General features: G+C 35.4%; 4 protein-coding genes across 9 annotated transcripts in view; 2 read left to right on the forward strand and 2 right to left on the reverse strand.

Annotated features, from left to right (window-relative positions):
* Window positions 1–804: 804 nt before the first annotated feature.
* Window positions 805–5177, reverse strand: LOC126840952 (Golgi phosphoprotein 3 homolog sauron). Its single transcript, XM_050577053.1, has 4 exons — window positions 4562–5177; window positions 3683–3929; window positions 3442–3617; window positions 805–3380 (listed from the first exon to the last, which is right to left on the reverse strand). Exons 1-4 carry the CDS (start codon window positions 4751–4753, stop codon window positions 3132–3134), a joined length of 864 nt encoding a protein of 287 aa, XP_050433010.1. The 5' UTR covers window positions 4754–5177; the 3' UTR covers window positions 805–3131.
* Window positions 5178–5378: 201 nt separating this feature from the next.
* Window positions 5379–10399, forward strand: LOC126840889 (phosphatidylinositol 4,5-bisphosphate 3-kinase catalytic subunit delta isoform). The gene is made up of 16 exons (XM_050576878.1): window positions 5379–5569; window positions 5709–5925; window positions 5994–6222; window positions 6437–6678; window positions 6741–6987; window positions 7058–7458; window positions 7599–7798; window positions 7867–8007; window positions 8092–8370; window positions 8435–8578; window positions 8637–8906; window positions 8979–9167; window positions 9230–9372; window positions 9459–9610; window positions 9673–9843; window positions 9918–10399. Exons 2-16 carry the CDS (start codon window positions 5779–5781, stop codon window positions 10164–10166), a joined length of 3204 nt encoding a protein of 1067 aa, XP_050432835.1. The 5' UTR covers window positions 5379–5569; window positions 5709–5778; the 3' UTR covers window positions 10167–10399.
* A 350-nt stretch (window positions 10400–10749) lies between these two features.
* Window positions 10750–12827, forward strand: LOC126841053 (vacuolar protein-sorting-associated protein 25). Its single transcript, XM_050577287.1, has 5 exons — window positions 10750–10959; window positions 11171–11316; window positions 12255–12342; window positions 12418–12542; window positions 12620–12827. The coding sequence occupies exons 1-5, from the start codon at window positions 10910–10912 to the stop codon at window positions 12736–12738; spliced, it is 528 nt and encodes a 175-aa protein (XP_050433244.1). The 5' UTR covers window positions 10750–10909; the 3' UTR covers window positions 12739–12827.
* A 78-nt stretch (window positions 12828–12905) lies between these two features.
* LOC126841052 (low-density lipoprotein receptor-like) overlaps window positions 12906–24599 on the reverse strand; it is a 54296-nt gene continuing 42602 nt past the window's right edge. The window contains exons 3-17 of one of the 6 annotated variants that reach the window (XM_050577286.1): window positions 23176–23304; window positions 21369–21485; window positions 20987–21109; window positions 19768–19994; window positions 19401–19662; window positions 18660–18911; window positions 18269–18569; window positions 17974–18192; window positions 17486–17840; window positions 17202–17400; window positions 16910–16984; window positions 14705–14820; window positions 14477–14632; window positions 14313–14330; window positions 12906–14181 (exon numbers count right to left, since the gene is read on the reverse strand). In XM_050577286.1, the coding sequence (XP_050433243.1) occupies window positions 14137–14181; window positions 14313–14330; window positions 14477–14632; window positions 14705–14820; window positions 16910–16984; window positions 17202–17400; window positions 17486–17840; window positions 17974–18192; window positions 18269–18569; window positions 18660–18911; window positions 19401–19662; window positions 19768–19994; window positions 20987–21109; window positions 21369–21485; window positions 23176–23304 (2594 nt within the window). In that variant the 3' untranslated portion in view covers window positions 12906–14136. The remainder of the gene's footprint in view (window positions 14182–14312; window positions 14331–14476; window positions 14633–14704; window positions 14821–16909; window positions 16985–17201; window positions 17401–17485; window positions 17841–17973; window positions 18193–18268; window positions 18570–18659; window positions 18912–19400; window positions 19663–19767; window positions 19995–20986; window positions 21110–21368; window positions 21486–23175; window positions 23305–24599) is intronic. The other 5 variants (XM_050577281.1, XM_050577280.1, XM_050577285.1 and 2 more) reach the window with 5 other exon arrangements.

The following is a 24599-nucleotide window of genomic DNA, read 5'->3' on the forward strand; positions in this document are numbered from 1 at the left end:
TTATATGACACTTGTACATGCATTTATTATACTCATTTTTCGTCTGTAAGATGCGTGTCATTTTTTAATAAATTCTTTATAATATAATACATTATTAGTGTAGTTAAGATCGCTATATAGTAGGTATGACGTTAAATGTTAATCTGGTCGAATTAAAACGAGGTAAGTTATCTATAATACTCGAGTTCTTGCAATTATATACCTAGTTCAACGGTTGTATAATTGATTATACTTGGATCACAACCAATTAAATCGAGTTGGTCAGTTTCAAACGTTCAATTTAATCATTTTTTAACACATTACAATTGAGGAAAGATAAAAAAAAAATCATTTTTTTTTTTTTTTATAAGTTCTTCAACGGCTTTAACATTAGTTTTTAATATTTAAATAATATAAATATTTTTTTTATCGTTATAAAAAAAAACTCGTCTCCTGCACGTTTGCAACTCTTAATTTTGATGCGTAATACGTGTTGTCTATTTGGCTTCGCCCAATTTATATGACTGAAAAATCTAAACAAATATCCTGAATACCCTTACTTTTTTTAAACACTGGATGGGATTATTAGGAACTAATAATCTGTTCAGTTTAAATTTCAGGGTAGACATTATTGTCATCATGATTTGATTAAAAGTTATGGCATTTGCACAATTTCCTAGTGTCAGGCCAATGTCTTTGTAAACAAACAACTACTTTAAAGCGCTAATTATTGTACGTAATTAATTATTAATCATTTGGGATATGCGATTGTGAAAATAATCAGATCGGTACTATTTATTGCATTGCTAGTAAAATACTTACTCATTATTATCACAATTATTGTATTTTATATAAATGTTAATGTAATTATTATACTATACATTTTGATATAAATAAAAAGAGTACACGTAAAAAGAGGTATTTTTTGTACATGAAGCAAAACACATACTGATCGGTTTTGAGCATTCGACATTTCTATATGTTCATAATCATAATAATTAAACCTAACATTTAAAACACATGCATGTAATTAAAAAATACAGTGTATCGAGGCTTAATACAGTAATAGTATCTAGTATTAAATTTAGTATATTAATGTTGACATCATGCTACATCATAAATTGTATTAAGTAAAAGCTATAATATTTATTTTTTCATTTAAAAAATGTAATATTATATTTACAAAAAAAAAAAACCTAATTTTTTAAGTAGAACGCACTTTATAGAAATGTGTATATAAATAATAGGTACATTAATTTTTTTCCATTAATCGTAGAGAAAAAAATTTTACTACATTAAATCAATATAGCATTTTGATAAAATAGTTTTCATTATATTTATGTTTTCCTAAGTTATAGACACACACATACAAGTGTCTGGGATGTTTTTGACATAGTATATAAAAGTTTAAGTCTAATAAAAGGATTTTCCAATAACAATATTAAATTTAAAAAAAAAATTAGCGTAACCATAGAAGCAGAGCAGTAAATTATTACAAATTAATAATACATTGGAAAAATGTATATATATATATATATATATATATATTTATAAACTAAAAAAAAATTAAATTTTATAACTATAATACATTAAAATGATTTAAAATAATGTTTCAACATAAAAATGGTTTATGCGTAGGTCACAGTAAGGTCCGTTTCACAATACGTGTACAGTATTTTCAAACGCCGCATTTAAATTTAGAACCGACCAAGTCACACGTTTGGATCGTAAAGAACACCGGTTGCAAAAACTTAGTGGCAGTACCACACACATAGATATGAATTGTTATATTTAATGTATTTTATATGCCGCTTGCCGATGTGAAACGGACCCAAGAACTTCATCTAAATAGATGATGTAGTTATTTACAAATAATGTTACACATTTTATTCGATAATATATAAACTTATATAATTAAATAATATCAATTCTATATACATGGTGTTTCAAAGTGAATAAAGTAGGTAAACTATTAAAATTATAAATAAAGTAATAATAATAATAATAATAATAATAATAATAGTAAAAATTGAAGAATAAATTTTGTTAAATACCCATCACAGCCGTACATATAGCATTATTATTTTCATACAACCATTACTTTGCACAATTTACCAATAATTAATTATTATATACATACATTATTGATTGGTACCTATTACGGAAATAAAAACTCAAGCAAATCAACTTTAATAAAATGAACATAACACAAAAAAAAAGGTAAATAATATATTTCAGGAGTTGTCATCACATTGAGGAGAGAACGCAAAAAATAATTTGAAATGTACCAAATAATAAGATTATACTATATGAAATCCAATACTATTACTAATTATCATGTTTAAAAAAAAAAGGAATGGAAGACATAGCCTATGTATTTGAAGTGCTTTAAAACAAATGAAAATAATTTCGTAATTAATTTGTTAAACAAAAATAATATAGAACAATAACTACATAAAAAAAAAAAAACATTTTAATGTTCCATATTATAATAAATAAATACAATTTTAAAAAATATATATTTTAATTTAAATCACCGGTAAAAATTAAATTAAAAAATATTGATGGCACTATACATTATGTAGTTTCGAGATCAGTATTTAACTGAAATATTAACAAAACAAAACAAAAAACAGAAATCTCGTCGCTTTTTCAAATGATAATTTATGTTATAACATAAGCATGTAGTTTAACGTAATATGTAGATTCATTACTAAGTGATTTGATTTGAGATGAAATTAGCAAAATTGCTCATTCCACTTTACATAAAACAGCTACTATTTATTGTTTAAATTTTTGTAAGACATTTGTACAACATTCATCTCCGAATGATTAAGCTTTGTTATTTCATTTTCTAATAAATTAACAATAATAACAATAATATTATTGATCATCGATAAGAGTGGAAGATTTGGATCAACACTCAAAATTCTAAACATCAGCATTGATAAAAATACAACTAGTAAACAAGTGATGCAGTGGAATAATTGCTTAAAATAAAAAAATTATTTCATAAAGAAAAAAATGTTAAAACAATTAGTATTGTTTCGAATAATATACTAAATATAGGTAGTTATATAAAATATAATAACCTTTAACAAAATTGTTGTTTAATAAACATTGGTTAACAGTTTGGTCATTACATTACTTACTTATTTATTGAAGTTTGCAAATACTGCCCAAATAACATCATTTGTCGACCCTTTCATTGATTCTACTTCCAGGTCCATATCGCATAACTCCCTTAGTCTTCGGGTGGCTAATTCATAATCTTCATCGTTTAACGGAGAAAACGCACTCTCTAATACATCCGATGCTTGTGCCAGTAGTAACAGAGACAAAAGTCGCTTGTCCATTCGATGTGGGTCGTTAATCCACCGAGACAAAACCGCATCTTGTACCTAAATAATAATGATCTTTTATTATCATTATAACTACTGCTATAATACATTTGAAACATACCTTCTTTACTAGTCTAACTTTTGCTTCGTTATCTGTTAACGGATGCGTGGTCATATCGAATAAAAGGAAATTTTGTTTTTCAGTTGTAAGAACACCTTTTTCTACTAAGTTTTTCGCTAACCGTTCTCGTACATTTTTCAATTGATATTTGATTTTTAACGGATTCCAAGTTTCACCTAAAATTTAGGATATTAAAGTTTTTAAAATGTCATAATTTTAAGTTTTAAATAAAATAAAGTACCGCTCAAGTATTCAATCCAACTTTGAACTGTTTCCGGAGGATTTGTTTCTTTGATATGTTTCAAAGCTTCATCAAGAAGAACATCGCCCGTCTGCGTATCATTTTTTACAATCACTTTTCTTGTTTGTAAACTTTTTCTCCGCATTCCAGCTTTTTCTAATTCGATTCTTTGCCGAAGTGCTAGTTCAATCAATATGCAGCCTCGTAATCCAGATGATATTGAATCATTCCAGAATGACGTATAGCCCTATATTTCATTAATAAAAAAAAAAACAAAACAATTACTTAGGATATTTCTTGTTTTTAGGTCTCCGTGATATCATGATATAATATAACAGTGTAATTTAATTGGTATGATACTGATTTTTGCCAACAATCGACATTTGTTTCTATAGACTCTAGGTATAGAAACACTTGCCAACAATAAATATTTAATTAAATAGGTAATAATAATTTTTTGATACCAATTTTCAAGTAGACAACATATTCTATAGTTAAATTCAGTTTAAGTAAAAATTTTTTAGGTCAAACACAATAATTGTGATAAGAAATTTCTGTTATACACTTAATTTTTTATAACATGCGTTTAAATATTTAAATTAGCACAAAAGGGTATAAGACATAAGAACTTAAGTATTTCTTTTTTTTATGAACGAGTGACATACAATTTAATGTCTTATTCAGGGCTGTAAAACAGATTGACTACTTTAATGGACCAATCACGGACTACTAACTTTTGTTTAAGAAATCATCTCAATTTTGTAAAAACAAAACTTTCTAACCAATTAAAATCACACGTATAAATCAGTTTTTATAAAAACATTATTATGACGAGGCTGAAACGATGTGTACTGTTTTTGACATCGCTGTTAAACTCACTTCTTTGTCTTTGAGGCCCAACAATAATACTTCTTCCATAAGGGTCAGTCGGGTCTCCTTGGAGTCACCGTCGTCTATGTCCTCTTCGTAATCGGCTTTGTCCGTGGAATGGCCGTTTTCTCTGGACGTACCATCTGGGTTGTCTCGGTTGACGTTGCGCCGTTGTACTAGACCGTCGGCGCGGCTCAACATGATTGTCGAATGAGCAAGACGGGGACAACCGCGACAGGGCACACACAAGGGTGGAAGATGATTTTCTGAAAAATGTAGGCGACTGGTAGAATGTCACTACTTGCCTTGCCACTGGCACGGATATGATAAGGCCCACTCTGTTGACGTCTACAATCTCGGCAAATTATATCATGTTTTTCGTCTCTATCCACCAGGTTCGACGGCTTTCTGGTCTGTGACCCGTACAACAACGTTGCTCGTCGTCGACTCAAACGGACACGGGGAAAATCACTCGAGAAAAACCCAAAAAACACAACGGAAATGTTTCACACGTATACAAGATGATACCTATTTTGCGAATTACGAAGGACGGAATTTGAAGGAAAAAAAAAATAAAATGTAAAAATTACACCACAACTCGAGAGCGAAATTCAAGATAACAGCTTCGTTCACGTACGTAACAGATGGCGTCCACGGAGCTTTCTCCCGGCAGTGTAGCCAAATTGGAAATATTTACATTGTACACGGATAATCAACCGGAACAATACAATATTTTTTGTGTTAAATGTTTGCCCCAAAAAAAAAAAAACAACAAAACGAACAAAATAATATTATTGTAATCATAATCAATTGAAAACAAGTGATAACATCAAGATGATTCAGTTTTTTATTTTTGTAAGGATGTTCAAGTTTTTATGGAATTATGCAACATAAATTAACACAATAGTATTTTTATTAATGGCCTTTTAAATAATTATTTTATCAAAAAATGTATAAAAATCGAAAAGTATTAAAAATGGAATAGCATTATTTGTTACAAATTACAAGACTAATCTAGTAAGTTTTTAAAAACATTTCGGATTTATGAAATTTTAATTAAAGTTGGTGTATTTGTACTTGAGTATATTTCTCTTTTTCTATTTCAGACTCAATGTAGTGTATTAGTTATTGTTGTTATTATAATTTTTTATTTTAGAAAACCGAAGAAGACCTCATTTTGCGATCTATATAATGACGTGAGAAACTGTGAACAAACAGCTGTAAAAATGGTGTACAACATTCCACCTAGTTTTGATTTCAATTTTTGGAATCAAAACAGTGATTCTGTCGTCGAAGTAACGTGCCTCATGCCCAATAGTGTTTCCATACCTCTTACGGTATCTAAGAGTACTTCTTTGCACGAGCTGAAAGAGGTATGTGAGAGTATCTTGAAAAACAATGATAGCTACTATGTAATTAATGTTACAATATGACTTTATAGGAACTTTGGGAAGAGGCCGTCAAATACCCGTTGCACGGTATGTTGCACGATTCGAGCAGCTATAGTATAATCTATGTAAACGCAATGGCCCAACGTGTAACACTAGTTGATGAGAACAAGAGACTGTGTGATGTTCAACCATTTTTAGCTGTGCTTAGTATTGTAGAACGTCAAGAAGACAAAGCCGATAATGTACTTAATGCTCAAATCAGCAATTTAATTGGAAAAGGTAAATAATGTAGTGAGCATTTGAATCGGTAACTGCAAAAATAGGAAAGTTCACCATTATCAATTTTGCTATTGTCCTCTTTCTGCAGTTATCAATTTAAATTCAACAGTAACAATTGGATACACTTATTGTTTGCCTCGTCTCACTCATGTTGGGCAGGCTATTGAAATCTTTGTATTTACTCTTTTGGTTTAATACATTTTTTTTAAACTAGGCTTAATGGAATTTGACTCTTTGAAAAGTTCCGAAGTAAATCAGTTTCGTGGAAAAATGAAAGCACTAGCCGATCAAATGCAAGCTGATCGTCGGAGACAAAGTTGGTTAGAACGACTTCTATATCAATTTGCACCGCGTTTAGCCGCTTCTACGTTATCGTCAAATGTCTTACCTGCAACAGTTACTAGAAGACTGAGAGACGATAACTTTTCAGTTGTTGTGAAATTTGATAACACCGAGGTAATTATTATTGTTTATAAAATAAATTTAAAAAAAAATGGTTAAATAATGTTTTATTTCAGACGACATTTACTTTTAATGTTGGTCTTACTACAACTCCGGATCAATTAATGATGCAAATTATCAATAAGCGTGCTATGACGTTAAAAACGAGAAATGAAAAGTGTTCAGACTTCACATTAAAAGTGTGTGGGCGAGAGGAATATATTGTCGGACCGCATCCTTTAATCGATTTTGCATATGTCCAAGATAGTCTTTCTCAAGATCTCAACCCTATTTTAGTAGCTGCTTCCAAGTATAATGTTCCAGGTAAGACATTCATTGGTAAAATATTAATAACACTCCTACTGTTTACCTTACCCGTGTAATTACGTTTCAGTTCCAGAAGAAGTATGTGTCGACCAGACTGACATGACAGAGCAAAACAAAACTAGAACTACGTTGACGTTACGCAAAAAAACAAAACACAAACTATCTTTTGACATAGAAGAAAAATTCAAATTTAAAGTCAACTATATAAGCAAATTAAACTGTGATGTTACTAGAACCGTAGAAGTAGGAATTGAAGCAGCATTATTTCACGGCGGCAAAGCTCTGTGTGAATGTGTAAGAACGTCTGAAAAAGTTGTCAACAATGGCGACTGTACGTGGGATGAAGAACTAGTGTTTGACATGACAGTTGCCGACATACCGCGCATGGCTCGTTTATGCCTAGTAGTATATGAAGTGTCCAAGACATCTAAAGGGCTCAGAACGAGGAGAATAAAAGAATCAAAACAAGTATACAAAGCAATTTTTTTAAATTATTCTATACCTACAATTAGAGATGGGCAATTGTTTAATACATTTTGATTAGAATAGTTATTTGAATAATTTATTTACAATTCTAATCAACAATCTATTGATTGAATAAATTGTAGGAAATGTTTGTGACGCCAATGGACTGGGTCAATACTACGGTCTACGATTTTAAAAACCAATTAAAAAGCGGATCAATTACTTTATACATGTGGACTTATGCAGACGACATGCAAAACGAAGACCTGTTACATCCACTCGGTACTGTAGTGTCCAATCCCAATATCGAACAAACGACTGCACTTACTATAACGTTTCATAGGTTTGTAAAATTAACCATTCTAAACATGTAGGTTTTTAAAATAACCTTGACTCTTTGTTTTATTTTAGTTACCAACCACCAGACCACATGGTCGTATATCCTGGCCTGGAAAAATTACAAGAATATGCGGAAAAAAAGGGAAAAGACGATTTCAATGATCAGGCGTCTGGAGATTCTCAATCATTGAAAACCTATTTGGATCAAATAAAGTATAAAATAACAACGACTTGTATTGTATATATGTGTATTATAATTTGAGTAATTTTTAAAAACAACTTTTTTATTATTATTAGAACAATGGCAGAGCGCGGAGAACCTTTGGATGAGATGCACGAACAGGACCGTAAAAAACTTTGGCGTCATAGATACCATATTTTACAATCTGTGCCCGGACTGTTGGCCAAACTTTTGGATTGTGTCGAGTGGGGTATCCGCTGGGAAGTAGCGGAAGCCACCACACTGGTTTCCAAATGGCCACTGCTCGGTCCACAGCAAGCGTTAGAACTTCTCGACTATGCGTACGCCGACCAAGTAGTTCGGAGTTTCGCCGTTAAGTGTTTACAAAAATTGAGGTGAGACATTACGCCAAAAATTATACCGTACAATTAATGTTGATCAAAATGTTTTTTGTTACAGTGACGAAGATCTTTCTTTGTTTCTTTTACAACTCGTCCAAGCTCTGAAACACGAGTCTTATCTGTGTTGTGATCTAGTTGAATTTTTGCTCACACGAGCATTGCAAAATCAAAAAATCGGTCACTATTTATTTTGGCACCTCAGGTAGGTGTTTTAAAATATTATTTGGACACTTTTAATAAAAATACTGAAAAAATGTTAGGTCGGAAATGCAAGTGGCGTCCGTGTCTGTACGCTTTGGTCTCATGTTGGAAGCGTACTGTCGTGGGTCTATTGAACACATGAAAACCCTTATTCGCCAAATGGATTTTTTGGAAAAACTGAAAAAGACCACGGAGTTGGTTAGACAGCGACGTGACAAAGAGAAAGCCCGGTCGTTTTTGCAAGAATACTTTCAAGAAGCCCATTGCATAGAGGCCATGTCGACCGTACACAATCCTTTGGATCCTAGCTATAAGTGTAAAAAAGTCAGGTACTTGCAACGCCAATACACTTATACAATGTTTATTTGAATTTTTTAAGTAATGTTAAATATTTGTGTTAGAACTGAAAAGTGCCGAGTGATGGACAGTAAAATGAAACCGTTATGGATTGTGTTTGAGAACGATGATGCCCATGGCGATGATATCTATGTAATATTTAAGAACGGTGACGACTTAAGACAAGACATGCTTGCTTTACAAATGATACGTATCATGGACAAATTGTGGAAAAACGAAGGATTAGACCTTAGGTGAGTTGTACAACTTTTTAGTGGAAACTAATTGATAAAATTACCCAACTTTTGTTTTTCAGAATGAATCCATACCAGTGTATTTCCACTGATAATCGTGTTGGTATGATCGAAGTAGTATTAAATGCAGAAACCATCGCCAACATTCAAAAAGAAAAAGGAATGTTTTCTGCTACGTCAGCGTTTAAAAAAGGATCGCTATTGGGTATGGAAACTTAAACACGATTAACTATCATGTTAATAAATCTATCTGAGCATTGAACACGATAACTATTCGATTTTATTTCTTAGCCTGGTTAAAAGACTATAATCAAACCGAACAGTCATTACAAAAGGCGATCGAAGAGTTTACATTTTCGTGTGCTGGTTATTGTGTAGCAACTTATGTACTAGGAGTTGCCGATAGACATTCCGACAACATCATGGTCAAGAGAACCGGACAAGTGAGAATATAAAAGAAAACGATTGTTTTTGTTTGGTTTCTAAACGGTTTTTTTTTATCTAGTTGTTTCACATAGACTTTGGCCATATACTCGGTCATTTTAAGGAAAAATTTGGTTTTCGTCGGGAACGCGTACCGTTTGTGTTAACCCACGATTTTGTGCACGTCATCAACAAAGGCCAGACTCGGAAGGAAGCAAACGAGTTCCAGATGTTTCAAAATTATTGCGAAAAAGTAAGTGCTCTGGGCTTTAAACGGTGAATATATATATATATAAATAAAATTAACTTTGTTTTTTTTTTCACCAGGCATTTCTGATATTACGACGCCATGGTTCACTTATTTTATCTCTCTTTGCTATGATGATATCGACCGGTCTGCCCGAACTGGGTTCTGAAAAAGACCTCAATTATTTGCGTGAAACGCTTGTACTAGATTTGTCGGAACACGATGCCAAATTACATTTTCGGTCAAAATTTGAAGAAGCGCTCGGAAATTCGTGGAAAACTTCACTTAATTGGGCATCACACAATTTAGCTAAAAACAACAAACAATGACAAAAGTTTTTGATCGGCTTAGAGCTGGCGATATTGCCTTAATTTTTTTGCTCTAGCTATTGATGGTTTCCTAAATAATACTAGACAAATTATAAATATTTATTTGAAATAAAAAAAATAATATTACCTAATAATAATATTGAACATGTTTAGAAAAAAGCAAAAAATCAATAAAATTATTGTTTTTTTTTGAAACTTATGAAAATTATTTTAAACAATACCTTTATATAATGAAAAAAAAAACTTATCAAATTTTTTTGTTACAACATTATATTATATATATATATTTATTATGATAATTTTATCAGAACAATACCATTGCACGTTCTATAAATTATTTCTTAATATTATGTACTTGCTATAAACTATTATAATAATTATAATTTTATGTTTGTATTTATTTATATTTATATATAGATAATATAATAATATGACTAAAAACAATATTTTTTTGAATACTTTGTTTTTATTAATATTTTGAACTTTTCACCCAATTGATGTATATTTTCTATTCCTATATTTTTATTGTTCCTTGTTATCACTTATTGTTATCACATTTTTATCACTTATCATTATTTACATACTTAAAACAATCAATTTTTTTGATTCATTTTATTTTGTATTAACTGCAAATTCTGAGTTTCGGTTTTCAGAGAAATTAAATATTAACATTTTCCTTAAAATTATTGTCACTAGCCAGAGGTCAGTACACAAAATATTCAATTGCGGATGCATGTGATAAAATGAGCGAAATCCAGTGGCCGTGGCAGTATAATTTTCCTCCTTTTTTTACGTGAGTACCTACGTTTAATATTAATATTCTATGGTTAGATGAAAAAAGGTCTCATTGATTTTCAATGTATAACCACAAAATATTTTACTAAGTTCATATATCATTGCCATGGTGTTAAGTGAAATTTTTGTTTACAACCATTTTACTGTTGGTTCATAAATTCTTAAACTGTTAAGATCAAAACTGAATGAACATATTGTTTTGTGCACAGGATTCAACCCAATGCCGAAACAAGAAAAAAACAATTAGACGCTTGGAGAACATTGTTATTAGATTATTGTCGTACACAAAAAATAAATACCATCGACGTACGGGAAGGCGATCGATTAGCTGTATTCAATAACGCAACAATATCGAGTAAATATTTCATCTTTTACAAGTTAACCTATTTTGTATTTTTACTCCACTCTCTTTTTGAAGATATTTTATATTATTATCTACTGATAGTTCCTAATCTCTACGTTATTTTAAGAGTATTATTTATGCTAGACCGTTAAAACACTGTAAGTGCCAAGACAGTCGATAAAGTGATTTAATTGTTGTAAATTTATTATTACTTATAATGATAATCGGTTATTTGAATAACTCTTATTTGTTGGCGACAACCTTTAGGTTCCTATTATAATTTATTATAAATACTTACCGACTGATCTTAACTTTATTATTTAATGTCTAGACTCTCGTCGATTAATTATGTTTGAATTTTTATTATAAAGAATTAACACTGTTATATTACATCTGTAATAATAAATTGCTAATTGACAAATTGTTAATTACAAACGTGACATATTAAATCATGTTTTAAGTTTAAATTTTTTTTCTTTAATTCGTAAATAATAAATTAAGTTTAAAGTACTTTTATTTTGGTCGAGCCTATAAATCTATGTATGGGTTTTCATTAATGAAATCAATTTTTGGGTTTAAATTCTGTAACCAAAATATTTTAAGTATACAGATTAACAGTGACTTTCTTCAACTCCTTAGTAAATGGGGCTATGACGTCCTCTTAAAAGAAAGACACTGATAACACTGTACTACAAAATTTGAATTTTTTTCTTGTTATCAAAGAAAATCCACCTTGTTTTTATTTTGCTGAATTCAAATCTCGTCACGTTTTCTATTGTACACTCATTATTTTTTATATCGTCTCCACGGGTTTTTTTTTTAAATTTATTTGTTTATGCTCACCATTGAAGTGGTCGAATCGCCTTCTTTTGTTTTGTATCAAATTTTTACTTGGCGTTCTCACAATCATAACGTTAAAATATTGAAATTTGATATTTTTTTTTTCTAAGGAAAATTATCACCAGAAGCCATAACTACTGTACTAGAATCGTTACAAAAGACTGGAAATGCCGAACCGTTAGATAAATCTAAAACGAGGTAAACAATCATCAAAACTTAATAAGCCAAGTGTTTTTTTTTTTCTTCAATTTGTTCAAACAATCAATTGTGTAGGTGGCACGTTTTTTGGCACACGTTGGACGAGTGGGCGTCGATCGTCTACAAATGGGCACAGGACAACGCCATGCTTAACTCCGTGTGTACTTTCTACGAAATAGCTACCAACGACAGCTGTGGGGGTAAGTTTGAGGGCAAAATTTATATAAAACCCTTACAACTGTGTTGGGTAGTATCACAATATAAGTCGGTTTTACAGAAGTGAATGGAATCGAAGACTCAGTACTCATAAAGGTTTTGAAAATATTGGAGAGACAACAACGAGCTGAAATATTGACGTTGGACGGAGGTTCGGGCGTAAAGTTTTTCGCATCATAATTTTATTGTTATTATACATTTTTTTTTTTTTTTACACAAATCGTGAATATATTTATATATTTGAATTTTTTTTCATAAATAAATAAAACAAATGCAAACATCGATAACAAACCACTTTTCTCTATTTTATTAAGTTTACACAAAATCGATTCATCTAAGTAATTAATAAAATATTTTAAAAAAGACAAAAAAAAAAAAAAATCATATAGTTAAACAATAAAAACTATTATTATCTAACAAAAATTTTACAATAGTTTAAAAACATGTTTGCATATGGCAATAAGTATAAATTATTCTCAAAACAACAATGACATAAAACCAGAACATCAATCGGCAGAGCACTGGCCGTTTAATAGGGTTCGTGAACGGATACAATGAAAAACCGTACGGCATTCGAGAAAAACAATAAATACTCAATTCAACTACCCACTACACCAACCGAGCTGGTTCCTCTATATTATAATTATAAATTATTAAATACATCCAATTAACAGTAAAAATAAGTTTTGATCTAATAAGACGGTTTTAAGCTTGCAACAATTATCGGACTACATTTAATAGTAAATATATTAATATAATTAGCCGCTAAATCGACCGTGCGACAGTTAAATATATAATGGCGCTACCACCTAAGTATTGTATCAATACATTCCCTAACTATTATTTGTAAACACTCGAAACGGAATGAATTTATATAATAAAACAATATTAATGTCGATTTACCAGTCGAAAATTGCACATTAAACCGACGTTTCACACACAGATCAAAGGATTTCCACTTTGAGCAACAAACGATAATAATAAATAATACAACAAAAAAAAAAAGAAGACGAAAAATTCTCTATTTGGCACGCACACCTCAGTCGTAATAGGCAAACCGTATGTATATATATATATATAGCTTAAATAATAATAGAAATTTATTTTTACATTAAAAATTATTAAATATAAATTAATAAAAAATAAACAATAGGAACTGTTTTGTATAATATATATGTAAAAAAAGAAATACAGAAAAAAAATTGGCTCCTGGAAGAAATAAAATATTGTTGTCGTTGAAACGATGGCCCTCGAGAAAACGCTATACAGGAAGACTCCGACCGTTGTTTTGTCGTGCAAGCCAAGTAATCGATATATTTGTTTTGTAATTTAGGAAATGGCTAATTTAAGTCGTTCGGGGTAAATACGGCACACTTTGATCCTGCATAGTGGTAAACCCTCGCGGATTTGGTAACTCGCCGAGACGTTTGTCGACGCTGTTTGGACGTAAGTGCGTTTTTGAAATATTATATACACAAATGTATGTATACATAATTACACGTGTAATTGTTTTACATTGACTAGTGTTGTTACAAACTGTATGCAGATAAACTCTAAAAAAAAAAAAACCGGTCTACCTTAGACGTACTCGTTGGTGCCTGGACGTGTCAGCGGCTCTTGGGCCTGGAAAACAAAAACAAAACATCAAAAACATTAGCAAATCGTTAGTATCGGTTTTAACAGAGTGTTCCACGTAGGAACGTCTAAAGCAAAATATGTGATCGTACACGACGACAACAACGGGCCGGACTTACCGAATTACTGTGGAAAAACTAACGCAGCGTGTAAAAAAAAAAAATTAAACACAAATATTTAAAGTAAATATTTGGCAAAAAAAAAAAACGCGAACGACTCGTAACATTCGGATGTGGTATTACTATTATTATTGTCGAGATTAGATTATAACGTTGAAGTTTACCTCTTCGCCGACCGACGTGGGGTACACTCTGGCCGGTTGGTATTGGCTCTTTTCCAGCGTGAACTGGTCCTCGGTGGTTTTCCTGTAGATGGGATTGTCGAAGTTCATGCTGGTCACGTTGCGGTGCAAGTACTGTCGGTACAACAAGAAAGCTCCCTGTGTACAATAGTAATCATCATTAATTAAACAACATTTGCCCTTTGGAGGAGAAACAGGCGCCGCACGTACCAAAGCCGCCAAAGTGACCAACAGGGATCCGGCGAATATGAAAATGGCTGCGACCAGCCCGCTGTCTTCTTGATTCTTGTGGTTGTCGTTTATGCCAATCATTGTCCTGTTCATATCTGCAACAGCGAGCGAACCGTCATAACACATAATACAAACTATACAATATTTATATTATATTTTATATACAGCAGCGATTTATGTCCCAGAATGATTGTCCGTTGCAATTGATAAATACCTCTAACCGTTCGCCTGATTTTGATTTTGAATTTCGGGTTACGCGCCAAAAAGATTTGTTTTTCCGGATACTATATCTACGGTCAGGTTAATTGGTTAGGCGTGGGTTACCATTAAGGTAACCATAGATAACAATCGTTATAATCACAGGAACGTGTGTTATCATCCAATATTACTATGATAACGCAACTTGCCACTGTTTAACTATTTTTTTAAATCAAATGACCCTATTTAAGCGAGTTGTAGTTATTATTAACAGTTTAATTATTTCCAAAATTTGTGTGTGAGATTTTCCTTAGATAAAATAATAGTAATATTTTATAATCAATAATAAAATATTATATTATATCTATAACAGTTGTAATCAACGGTATTATGAAAAACCAAAAGAATATAATTAATCATTTGAAATTTCAAAATCTATAGTCAAACTTTGTTTAAGGTAAGACCCCCCAAATGAAAATTGTTATTTTATTTTCTATCTAAAATAACAAAATATGATATGTATTTGTTCTGGAGAGAATAGCACTTTTTTAATTTACACGCTCCTATAACAATCATTCCGGGGCAAATTACAATGTCATATTAGTATACAGAGGCAGTTGATTTAAAGGCACGTATGAAAACAATATTATGTACAAGCGTGCGTTGCCAATCAATACAATAATAATTGCATAATATGTTACCAGACATTAGCAATATTGATAATTAATAGAATGGCAACAGGTCGAAGGGAGTTTATATATAATATATTACATAATGTGTGTATACATTTTTTTTCACATTTAATTCAAGTACTATTAAACTAGGTATTAATTATACTACAGATATTATTATATTAATTAGTAAATTGAAAATCACATGGCGCGCTTGTTAAGCGGTGTTAGTAAGTATGGTAATAATAACTAACAAGTACGTACTTACCGTTTTTGTATACAGAGAAACGCAAACAACAGACGACTTGTCGGTACCAAACTACTAAAAATACTTAGACTGAAATTTGCTAGAATGCAAAACGCAATGCGAATATCCTTTATTCAATACAATACACTCCTATTTATAGAAACAACCATCAAGGACGACATTGTAGGACCTTATAATATTAATTGTGCACTATGTATACCTATCATTCGTATAATACTTCCCACAGCGAACCTTAAGGTCGACCGGATGAATATTTAATAATGATAATTATCTGACATTAGTGGTTAACATTGATACATAACAATATTGATCGAGACACAAAGTAAGACTGAGGGTAATGGACGAATGTGTTCTATTCCGCATTTGCTATTTATATTATTAAAGCGTCAAATAAAAAACACTGGCGTCAGTCCAGTTAGGTTGTGTGTACATATGTTATAGGAATGCAATTTTTTTTTCGTTTTAGAGTTCCACCAAAAACGTTAAAAAGATTCAAAAAAATTAACAACGACGTCCATTCAAGGCTCTCCGTGACGAGCAAAACCGAACCAATGGCCTTCGACAACAATATTGATTCATCGACAACAAAATATTAGTATTATGCAGCTAAGATTCGACACATGTCCAGAGAGGATTCTAAGATAACAAAAAAAAAGGCAGCCATTGGGGTTAAAACATTCAATGCCGGTTGACAACACAAAAAACGTTCCGATTTCGACGAAACAATTGCACAGGATTTCCATTTCAATCAAATAATAATTATTATTGCCATGTTACACTATTTATCTGCCCAACTTTTCGCCTCGTCTACTATTCTTCGTCCATATAAATCATAGTTTCTCGTCATAGCCTCCACCGCCGCCCATCACCAAAAATCTTGCGCTTAAATGAATAAACAGACACCCGACCACCGCAAAGCGTTTGTGTATTATGTACGCAGGACAAGACGAATCTCGATAAAGGCAGCACAGAATAGAGAAGAAGAAGAAGAGTACAGCCGTGGCCGACATACATGTATACGGTGTTTTTTAACTTCCAAGTACTTACGTAACAGCGTTTTGATATCGGGTTTTTTATAATGATTGTGTTTGTTTGATTTAGTTAAAACCGTTTTGTCCTTAACTGTAAGAAATTAATCGTCAAAACAATACAATACAAAAAAAAAAAAATATTTAGCGATAACGTGACAAAAAAAAAAAAAGTGTTTTTTTTTTTAATATTAATTATCAATTTCTACTACACGTTTCGTAGCGTACAACAAAAAACCAAAGGCAGACAGACGCGACACAAGCGGACGGCCGCCCGCTCGCGCGCTGTCGGCTCGGGCAGTCAACGTTACCTTCTTCGGCGCACATCAGGCCGTCGGCCATCAGCGTCAGCCCGTTGGGACACGCGCACGATATCTTCGGCGACTTGTCGTTGATCTGAGGAGCTGGCAGACACAGATGGGAACAGTGGCCGTTGACGGCGGCGCAATGGTTGACGCCGTCGGGTTGCCTGTACGGGTGGTACACGTGCACGACCATCGGGTTTTGTGCCTGTAACACGTCGACGACGACGACAAAAAAAAAAAAAAATCATTACACCGTACGTCAAACACGACGGGGTAGTATGCGCGCTTACCATGTGCAACGAGGTGACGGTGGTGACGTTGGAGCCGTTGAACTTGTTGGCTTTGACGATGGCTTTCTTGTTCCAGTCGGACCAGTACAGCGAGTCTTCGAACGTGGATATGGAGAACGGGTGCGGCAACCAGGTGGGGCTGAACAGCACCAGGCGGCGTTGGCTGCCGTCGAAGTTGCACGACGAGATGGTGTGCAGCTTGGCGTCCACCCAGTACAGCCGCTTGGACACCAGGTCCAGCGTCAGGCCGTTGGGCCACTTGACGTCGAACGAGGCGATCACCTCGCGGTGAGTGCCGTCCATGCCGGCCCGTTCGATTTTCGCGTCGCTTCCCCAATCGCTCCAGTACAGCCAACTGCGTGCGATCACGGTTTAACAAATTAATTCCCTTGTCGTTCATCAAAGAGCTAAGCAAAGACCCGGGTTCTCTAGCCCCCCCCCCCCAGAGAATACATAAAATATATACAACGGCTCTGCGCGCGACTCACCCTCCGATCGGGTCTACGGCGATGGACCTGGGTTCTTTGAGTTCGGATTTGATCAGCGTCTTTTGCATGTTGCCCTCGAAGTTGGCCAGTTCAATAGAGTCCTTCTCGGCGTTCGTCCAGTATATGTGACCGTAAATCCAGTCGACGGCCAGACCGTCGGCCGACGACAGGCCGCTCTCCACCACTACGGACCGTTCCCGGCCCTCGTCGATCGGCGCCCTGCAAACACAAAAACGGTGGAAATCGTCGCGATTTTCATTGAACAGCAGCGGCAAGCAACCCCCGACTGACTTACTTGTAGATCTTTTTCTCGGACACGTCGCCCCAGAATATCATGCCGGTGCGGAATACGAAATCGATGGCTGTGGCCGACTTGGTGCCGTTGATGATGGCCGACATCTCGCGGTGGTCCAGCGATATCTTGCGGATGTTGTGCTGCATGGAGAACAGCAGGGAAGCGTGGCCCTCCATCGCCTTGCACCGGGTGTGGTCCTGTGGGTCGCGCAGGTATCCCGGCTGGCACTCGCACTTGTACGTTCCCTTCTCGTTGATGCATACCTGCGAGCAGCTGCCCTCGATGTCGCACTCGTTCACGTCTAACACACACACCGCAATTGCATTTATGAGATTTCGTTTCATTTGAGACACCCTGTGTGATAAACACGAGACCACCGACGCCGACTTACCGTCGCAAGTGTTGTTGTCGACCAGCTTGTATCCGGGATTGCAGTCGCACCGGAACGTGTGCGGCATGTCCACGCACACCTGCGAACACCCGCCGTTGTTGATCAGACACTCGTTGACGTTGCACCCGTCCTGTTGTTCGTCCTCGAAGCCGGGACAGTCCGGCTTCTTGTCGCACACCTTGTCCAACGCAATGCACATACCGCTGCCGCACTCGAACTCGGTGAACGGGTCGCACTTGTGCACCGGCTCTTCTGCAAGCACAATACACGTTAAATACAACTATTCGTCACCAGCCACGGTTGGGCGTAATCAGTAATCGTCGAGTATATGATTACATTAATCGTGAAATTGTAATCAAGAAACGGTTGCAAAAAAAAAAAAAAAAAAATGTTGTTTAACCCCGCCCCAGGCTTTCTCTAAAATGTATATAAACATACATAGAGTGTTCCACGATGATTTGCAATCCGATTTAGAATTTTTGAGGCCCCGGAAAAAAAGATAAAAATGGGCCTGTCACCATAAGTTGTGAATTAAATCAAAAGTGTTAAATCTAGTAGCGGCCGCACGATCCGCACGGACCCAACGGAATGGAGATAAAGGACATGGTGACGACGGCGACCCCCGAATGCCCAATCGGACGGCGCGTCGTGTAGGCAATATTGATACGCCGACGACCGAGTGAACGAACGTTGTCGGCACAACAACAACACTTTGGCATTATGGGCACAACACACACTCACTGCAGTTCTCCTCGTCGCTGCCGTCCGCGCAGTCCGCGGTGCCGGAACAATGCAGGAACCCGGGAATGCACGTGTTGTCTCTGCACCGGAACTGGTCGGACCGGCACGTGGTGTTGTGGCACCGGTGCGGCGCCTCGTCCGACCCGTCGGCACAGTCCACGCTGCCGTCGCACACCCAAGACTGGATGACGCAGTGGCTGCGGTCTTCGCACTCGAACTCGGAAGCCCGGCACTCGGACACTCTGGCGGATTCCTCGCAGCCCTAGTTGTAAAACAAAACAGCGACGACAGACCGAGCATGTAAATAGACTATATTATTATACCGTGTCGTCGTATTGTACGTGTACGTGTACGGGGGGGCACTTACCGCTTCGTCGGTCTTGTCGCTGCAGTCAAAGTCGCCGTCGCACTTCCAGTTCAACGAGATGCACATGTTGTCCTTGACGCACGCGAACTCGGACTGCGAGCACACCAGGTTGGGACAGTGCCGTTCGTCCGACCCGTCTTGGCAGTCGTCGTCGCGGTCGCACACCCACATCTTCTGTATGCACTTGCCGTCGCCACACGTGAACTCGTCGTCTCTGCACGTCTCGTCTAAACCGCACACACACACAACACACATAAGTCGAGTTTAGACAAAGCGCAAAGTGCCCGCGAACCGTCGTCACCGCCGCCAGCGGTGTCGGGGGCGTAATCGGTAATCGTGATTACACGTTGTAATCATTAGCCATCGAATATATGTTATGATTACATTAATCGTGCAAAAATTGTTTAACCGCCCCTGAGAGAGAGATGTGAGTTATTATTGCCTTATGGCAGCAGCTGAAAGTTTAAAATTGCTCTCCCGTGAAATCGCCCAAATCGACTTGCACGGTTATTCACAGTTGTTACAGATATATAAACATTTATAACAACAAAGGGTGTCCCAAAAATAGCGCGACCGTTTAAATGGCGCAACCATGTTTTGGGACACCCTTTATTATAGTGTTCCACGACGATTTTATAATAATTGTAATATCTCTTGGAAAAATTCAATTTTTTTTTTTAATTCTGCTTTCTCTAAACGTTTCGTTAACCAACAAAAGGTGCTTATTTTTTGGAATATAAAATATCGAAAATCATTGCTATTCATTTTTCGACTTGTACAATTAAACAGTTTTACCTGAAAAAGCATTTAGATTTTTTTTTTTGTTGAATAACGTTCATTATTACTTTTCAATTTTTAAATACGAAAATATACAATTCAAGTGGACGAGGAATATATATATATATATTTTTTTTCGGCTAAATTTTAATCGAGGGCCTAAGCCCCCAGCCCCCTCCCCTCAGTCGCACGATTACACTATCACTATGATTACCGATTACAATTTGCCCGACACCGAGTTACTACGGTTACCGGTCGCAGAGCACGTGATACGCAACCAAAGCGCAAGCAGATGTGTACAATTATTTATTAGCGTCATAATATATGATGTGAGACGATAAAAAAAAAAAAAAAAAAGCACAAAAACAACGACAAGCTATATCAGCAGCAGCAGCACACAACACAAACGTCAATATTATAATTATTTCAACCGTGCGCTTACTGCATTCCCTCTCGTCCGAACCGTCCGAACAGTCGGCGTTACCGTCGCACATCCAAGTCAGAGGTATGCATTCGCCCTTGGTCTTCCTGCACGTGAACTCGTCCGCGTTGCACACCCGTTTCTCTGTGTCAAAAACAAACAAACAAACCGAACCGTGCCGATATGGTTAGACGCAGATACAACATGCTGGTTAACAGTAATAACTGTCTATACTACTACTACTACTACTGATGCGCGACTACTGCGTTTTTTTTTTTTAAATGTATTTTAAAATATTATTATGATTGGATGATATTATTTTGGTTTGGCCCTGCAATCCCACGACCGTTAGCCCTCGACCAAGGTAAATGAGAAAAAATTGTCTCGGGGGCGAGGCACTTACTGCAGTACGCTTCGTCAGCGCCGTTAAGACAATCCGTTTGCCCGTCGCAAACCAGAGCCGGAGATACGCACAATCCTTTATCGCATTCAAACTGCCCGTCAACGCAGGGCCTATCGCCTGTAAAACGTGTGGCACTTGTGTTTTTTTTTTTTAATGTTTTTTTTTAAATGAATTAATACAATTACGTCGTGTCAAACACACTGTGATAAAACTGGAATTCCACGAAAGAGCATATGGGTTCTATTCTAAGTGTTAGACCCGTTTGTAAAAAAACGTCCACGTTATTGCTATTTATTATCGGTGGACTATTTTTTTTTTTTTTTGAAATTTAATTTCAAGGACTTCGGGACGGCGCATTTATTTTTTACAAAAGTATTCCTTTATTGAACGGCGCAGGATTTTAATCGAAAACATTTTTTCTTTTAAATCAGAAGCCGGGTTGTGAGGAGGCAGTAATGTAAAAGTTTAATATTGCAGTTTTTTTTTTTTTTTTTTAATGTTATTTTGTTTCAGGAATTTAATTAACAGTCTACTGTCAATGTACCCCCACCCCTCCCCATAAGCAGAATCATACCTACTCTTTTAAAAAATCCAATAAACAAATTTTAATAACACTACTGTAGACTATGTGAAAAAACATTTATCGTCCCAGAACAGCTATTGTTAAACCTTTTTGTAGCAGGCCTAGCGGATCTTAGCCGAGATGTGGTTATATTCGTTGTACTGGTAAAATTGTAAATGTAATTTATTTTGTGGCGGAGACAAAGCTGGCAAATAAAATATACAAACTACAGAGAAGTGAACGTATATTATTGTATAATAATAAATCTAGGAAATCTAGGGTAAACGGTTAGGGATAAGGTATTTTTGTAGTATATTTTGTTGGGGATTTAAAACCGGAAGGAAATGTTTACGGTTGTGGCAAACACCATCCCACTCTGGGCGACAAAATTGACATTATTCGTGATTCTATTGATTGTACATAAATAAGTATATATATATATTTATTTTTTTTTGGCTCGAGACGGACGAGTAAGCCGAAAAAAAGCCATAGATAAAAAAAAAAAAAAAAGGAATACAAATGAAGAGTTTTCCGCTTATAAATTTACATAAAACCTTCCAAGTATTTTTTTTTCTGCACTATTTTCTCGCCTTCTGCCGCCGCCGATAACTACATTAAACAGTCCATAAATTAAGGATTTTTTTTTTCTTTACTACTACTACTTTCCCAGAGACCGTGGAGACCACCTTGGGACCGCCTCGTTATTTTCACGACCGAGTCTAGCTAATTAGGTAGTAATAACAAAAAAAAACCCTTATTTCCACTCATATTATACACGCTATATAACCCAACCTAGCCTATAGTACCTACACTACAGGTAACTATTATATATAAAAAAAAAAAAAACAGTCTCCTTCTTATCCCGCTAGTGTGGTTTTGAGAATTTTTAATAACGATAAATTCGGACCAATGTACAGCTTCACAAGAATCCGGTTAGGAAAAGTTCATGTGATCCAGCCGGAGTTTTTGCCGGCCTAAGTGTTATCTGGGCAATTAAAATAATTTATACTCGTTGTATTAGTATTAGTACTTGGGTTCACACTATATATAAAAAAAAAAAAAAAAAGACAGTCACGTTGATTGATGCAACTCTAAACGCGGTTGGAGGTTGATGAAGGTCGTTCGTGATTAGGTGTAAATATCATTATAATTAAACATAACATTAACGGCTATTATATATTATCATGTCTCATTGGTACGTTATATTTGATATAACAACATATTATCACTGTTGAATGAACTCACGACATATTTTCGGATCCTCGTCGCTGCCGTCTTTGCAATCTTCTTCGTTGTCGCATTGCCAGTGCAGAGATATGCAATGTCCGTTATTGCACTGGAATTCGTTTTCGGCACACGTCAAGTTGGCCAAAACTGAAAGCAAAAAACATTCCAAAATCAGTACGGTCGCTGCCACAAGTTTAAAATGATTTCGCTAGGCCTAGGGACGTCGCTGCAAAAGGGCGTGGAATCGGTCGTCCGAATCAATTGCAGATAAATAGAGTTAAGAGAGAGAGTGTGAGCAGGGACGTTTTGTCTTAAGCTCGTTTACCTGCCGCTTGCTCTTCTCGTTTTTGCCCCCACTGATTTCCCCAGAGAATTTGTGGGCCGGTTGTGACCGAACAAACCAAGTGCAGAAAAAAAAAAAAAAAAATATGACCTCCGGGTTAGTTCCCAGAGGATTCTACTTAACGCGTACCCTCCTCCTGTCCTGTTGGGCAGTCGCACCGTGTTACACTATACTACCTGCTGCCGGTTAGGTTAGGTCAACCCTCGACCTGTAATTTGCAGAAGAAAAAAAACAATACAAGTATTAAAAAAAAAACGGTCGTGTCGGTCGTGTACTATTTTGTATTTTCAGTTAAAGAAGACAATTACACAATAAATTACACGCTTTTAGTCGTATAATATTATTTTTTCAAGAGTCAAAATTGTGTTATTCTACAACCACTAGTACAGACAAATTAGAAAAGTTCATAGCTGATCTCACTATAATGATGTGGAAAATATACAATACGATAGTGTAATACAAAAAATGAACTACCAATAAGTTTACATCGATTGCCGCCGACGGTGGTTTACCTAAAGGTTTTATTTTGAAACCAAGGCTTTTTACAAATTTCGGCCACACCGAATCGCCATTTATAGAGGGCGGTACCTATAGGGTGGGCACAACGACGTTTTAAGGTATTCGTTGCAGGCAAGGGGGGTGGGTTCGTGCAAATCAACCGTGAAGCATATTTAGAGCGTTCCCGGAGGGATGAAAACGGGATAGGTGTACGGGGAAAGGCTGCTGGCAAACACCGAAGTCCGCTGATCGATTTGGACGGGGATAGACTTTTATATATATATATCTTTTTCCTCCTAATGTTTCCCCAGTGATCGTTTGACAAGTGTTTAGGCACGACCGAAAAGTTTTCCAAATACCCAACGCTACACGTGTATAATTAAAACGCGCACGAGTGCTTTGCAAAGGGGGGGGAGGGGTTCTTCTTCACTTGACGTGCCAAGTTTTGGCATTGGAAATTTAAGTTCAGACATGACCGCACATTAAAAATACAATTACACACATTATTCAAATGCGATTCGTCGGATCCAACAACAATATTATTGTACAAAGAGACTGGCAAAACGATTTGAATCCGTTCTCATTGTTGTGCGGTAAACAG

The sequence above is a fragment of the Adelges cooleyi genome, unplaced genomic scaffold (assembly GCF_023614345.1).
Source record: "Adelges cooleyi isolate 19-005CV unplaced genomic scaffold, UGA_ACOO_1.1 ACOO_flye_CR_arks_rails_tigmint_CR_PRNA_376, whole genome shotgun sequence".
NCBI lineage: Eukaryota > Metazoa > Arthropoda > Insecta > Hemiptera > Adelgidae > Adelges > Adelges cooleyi.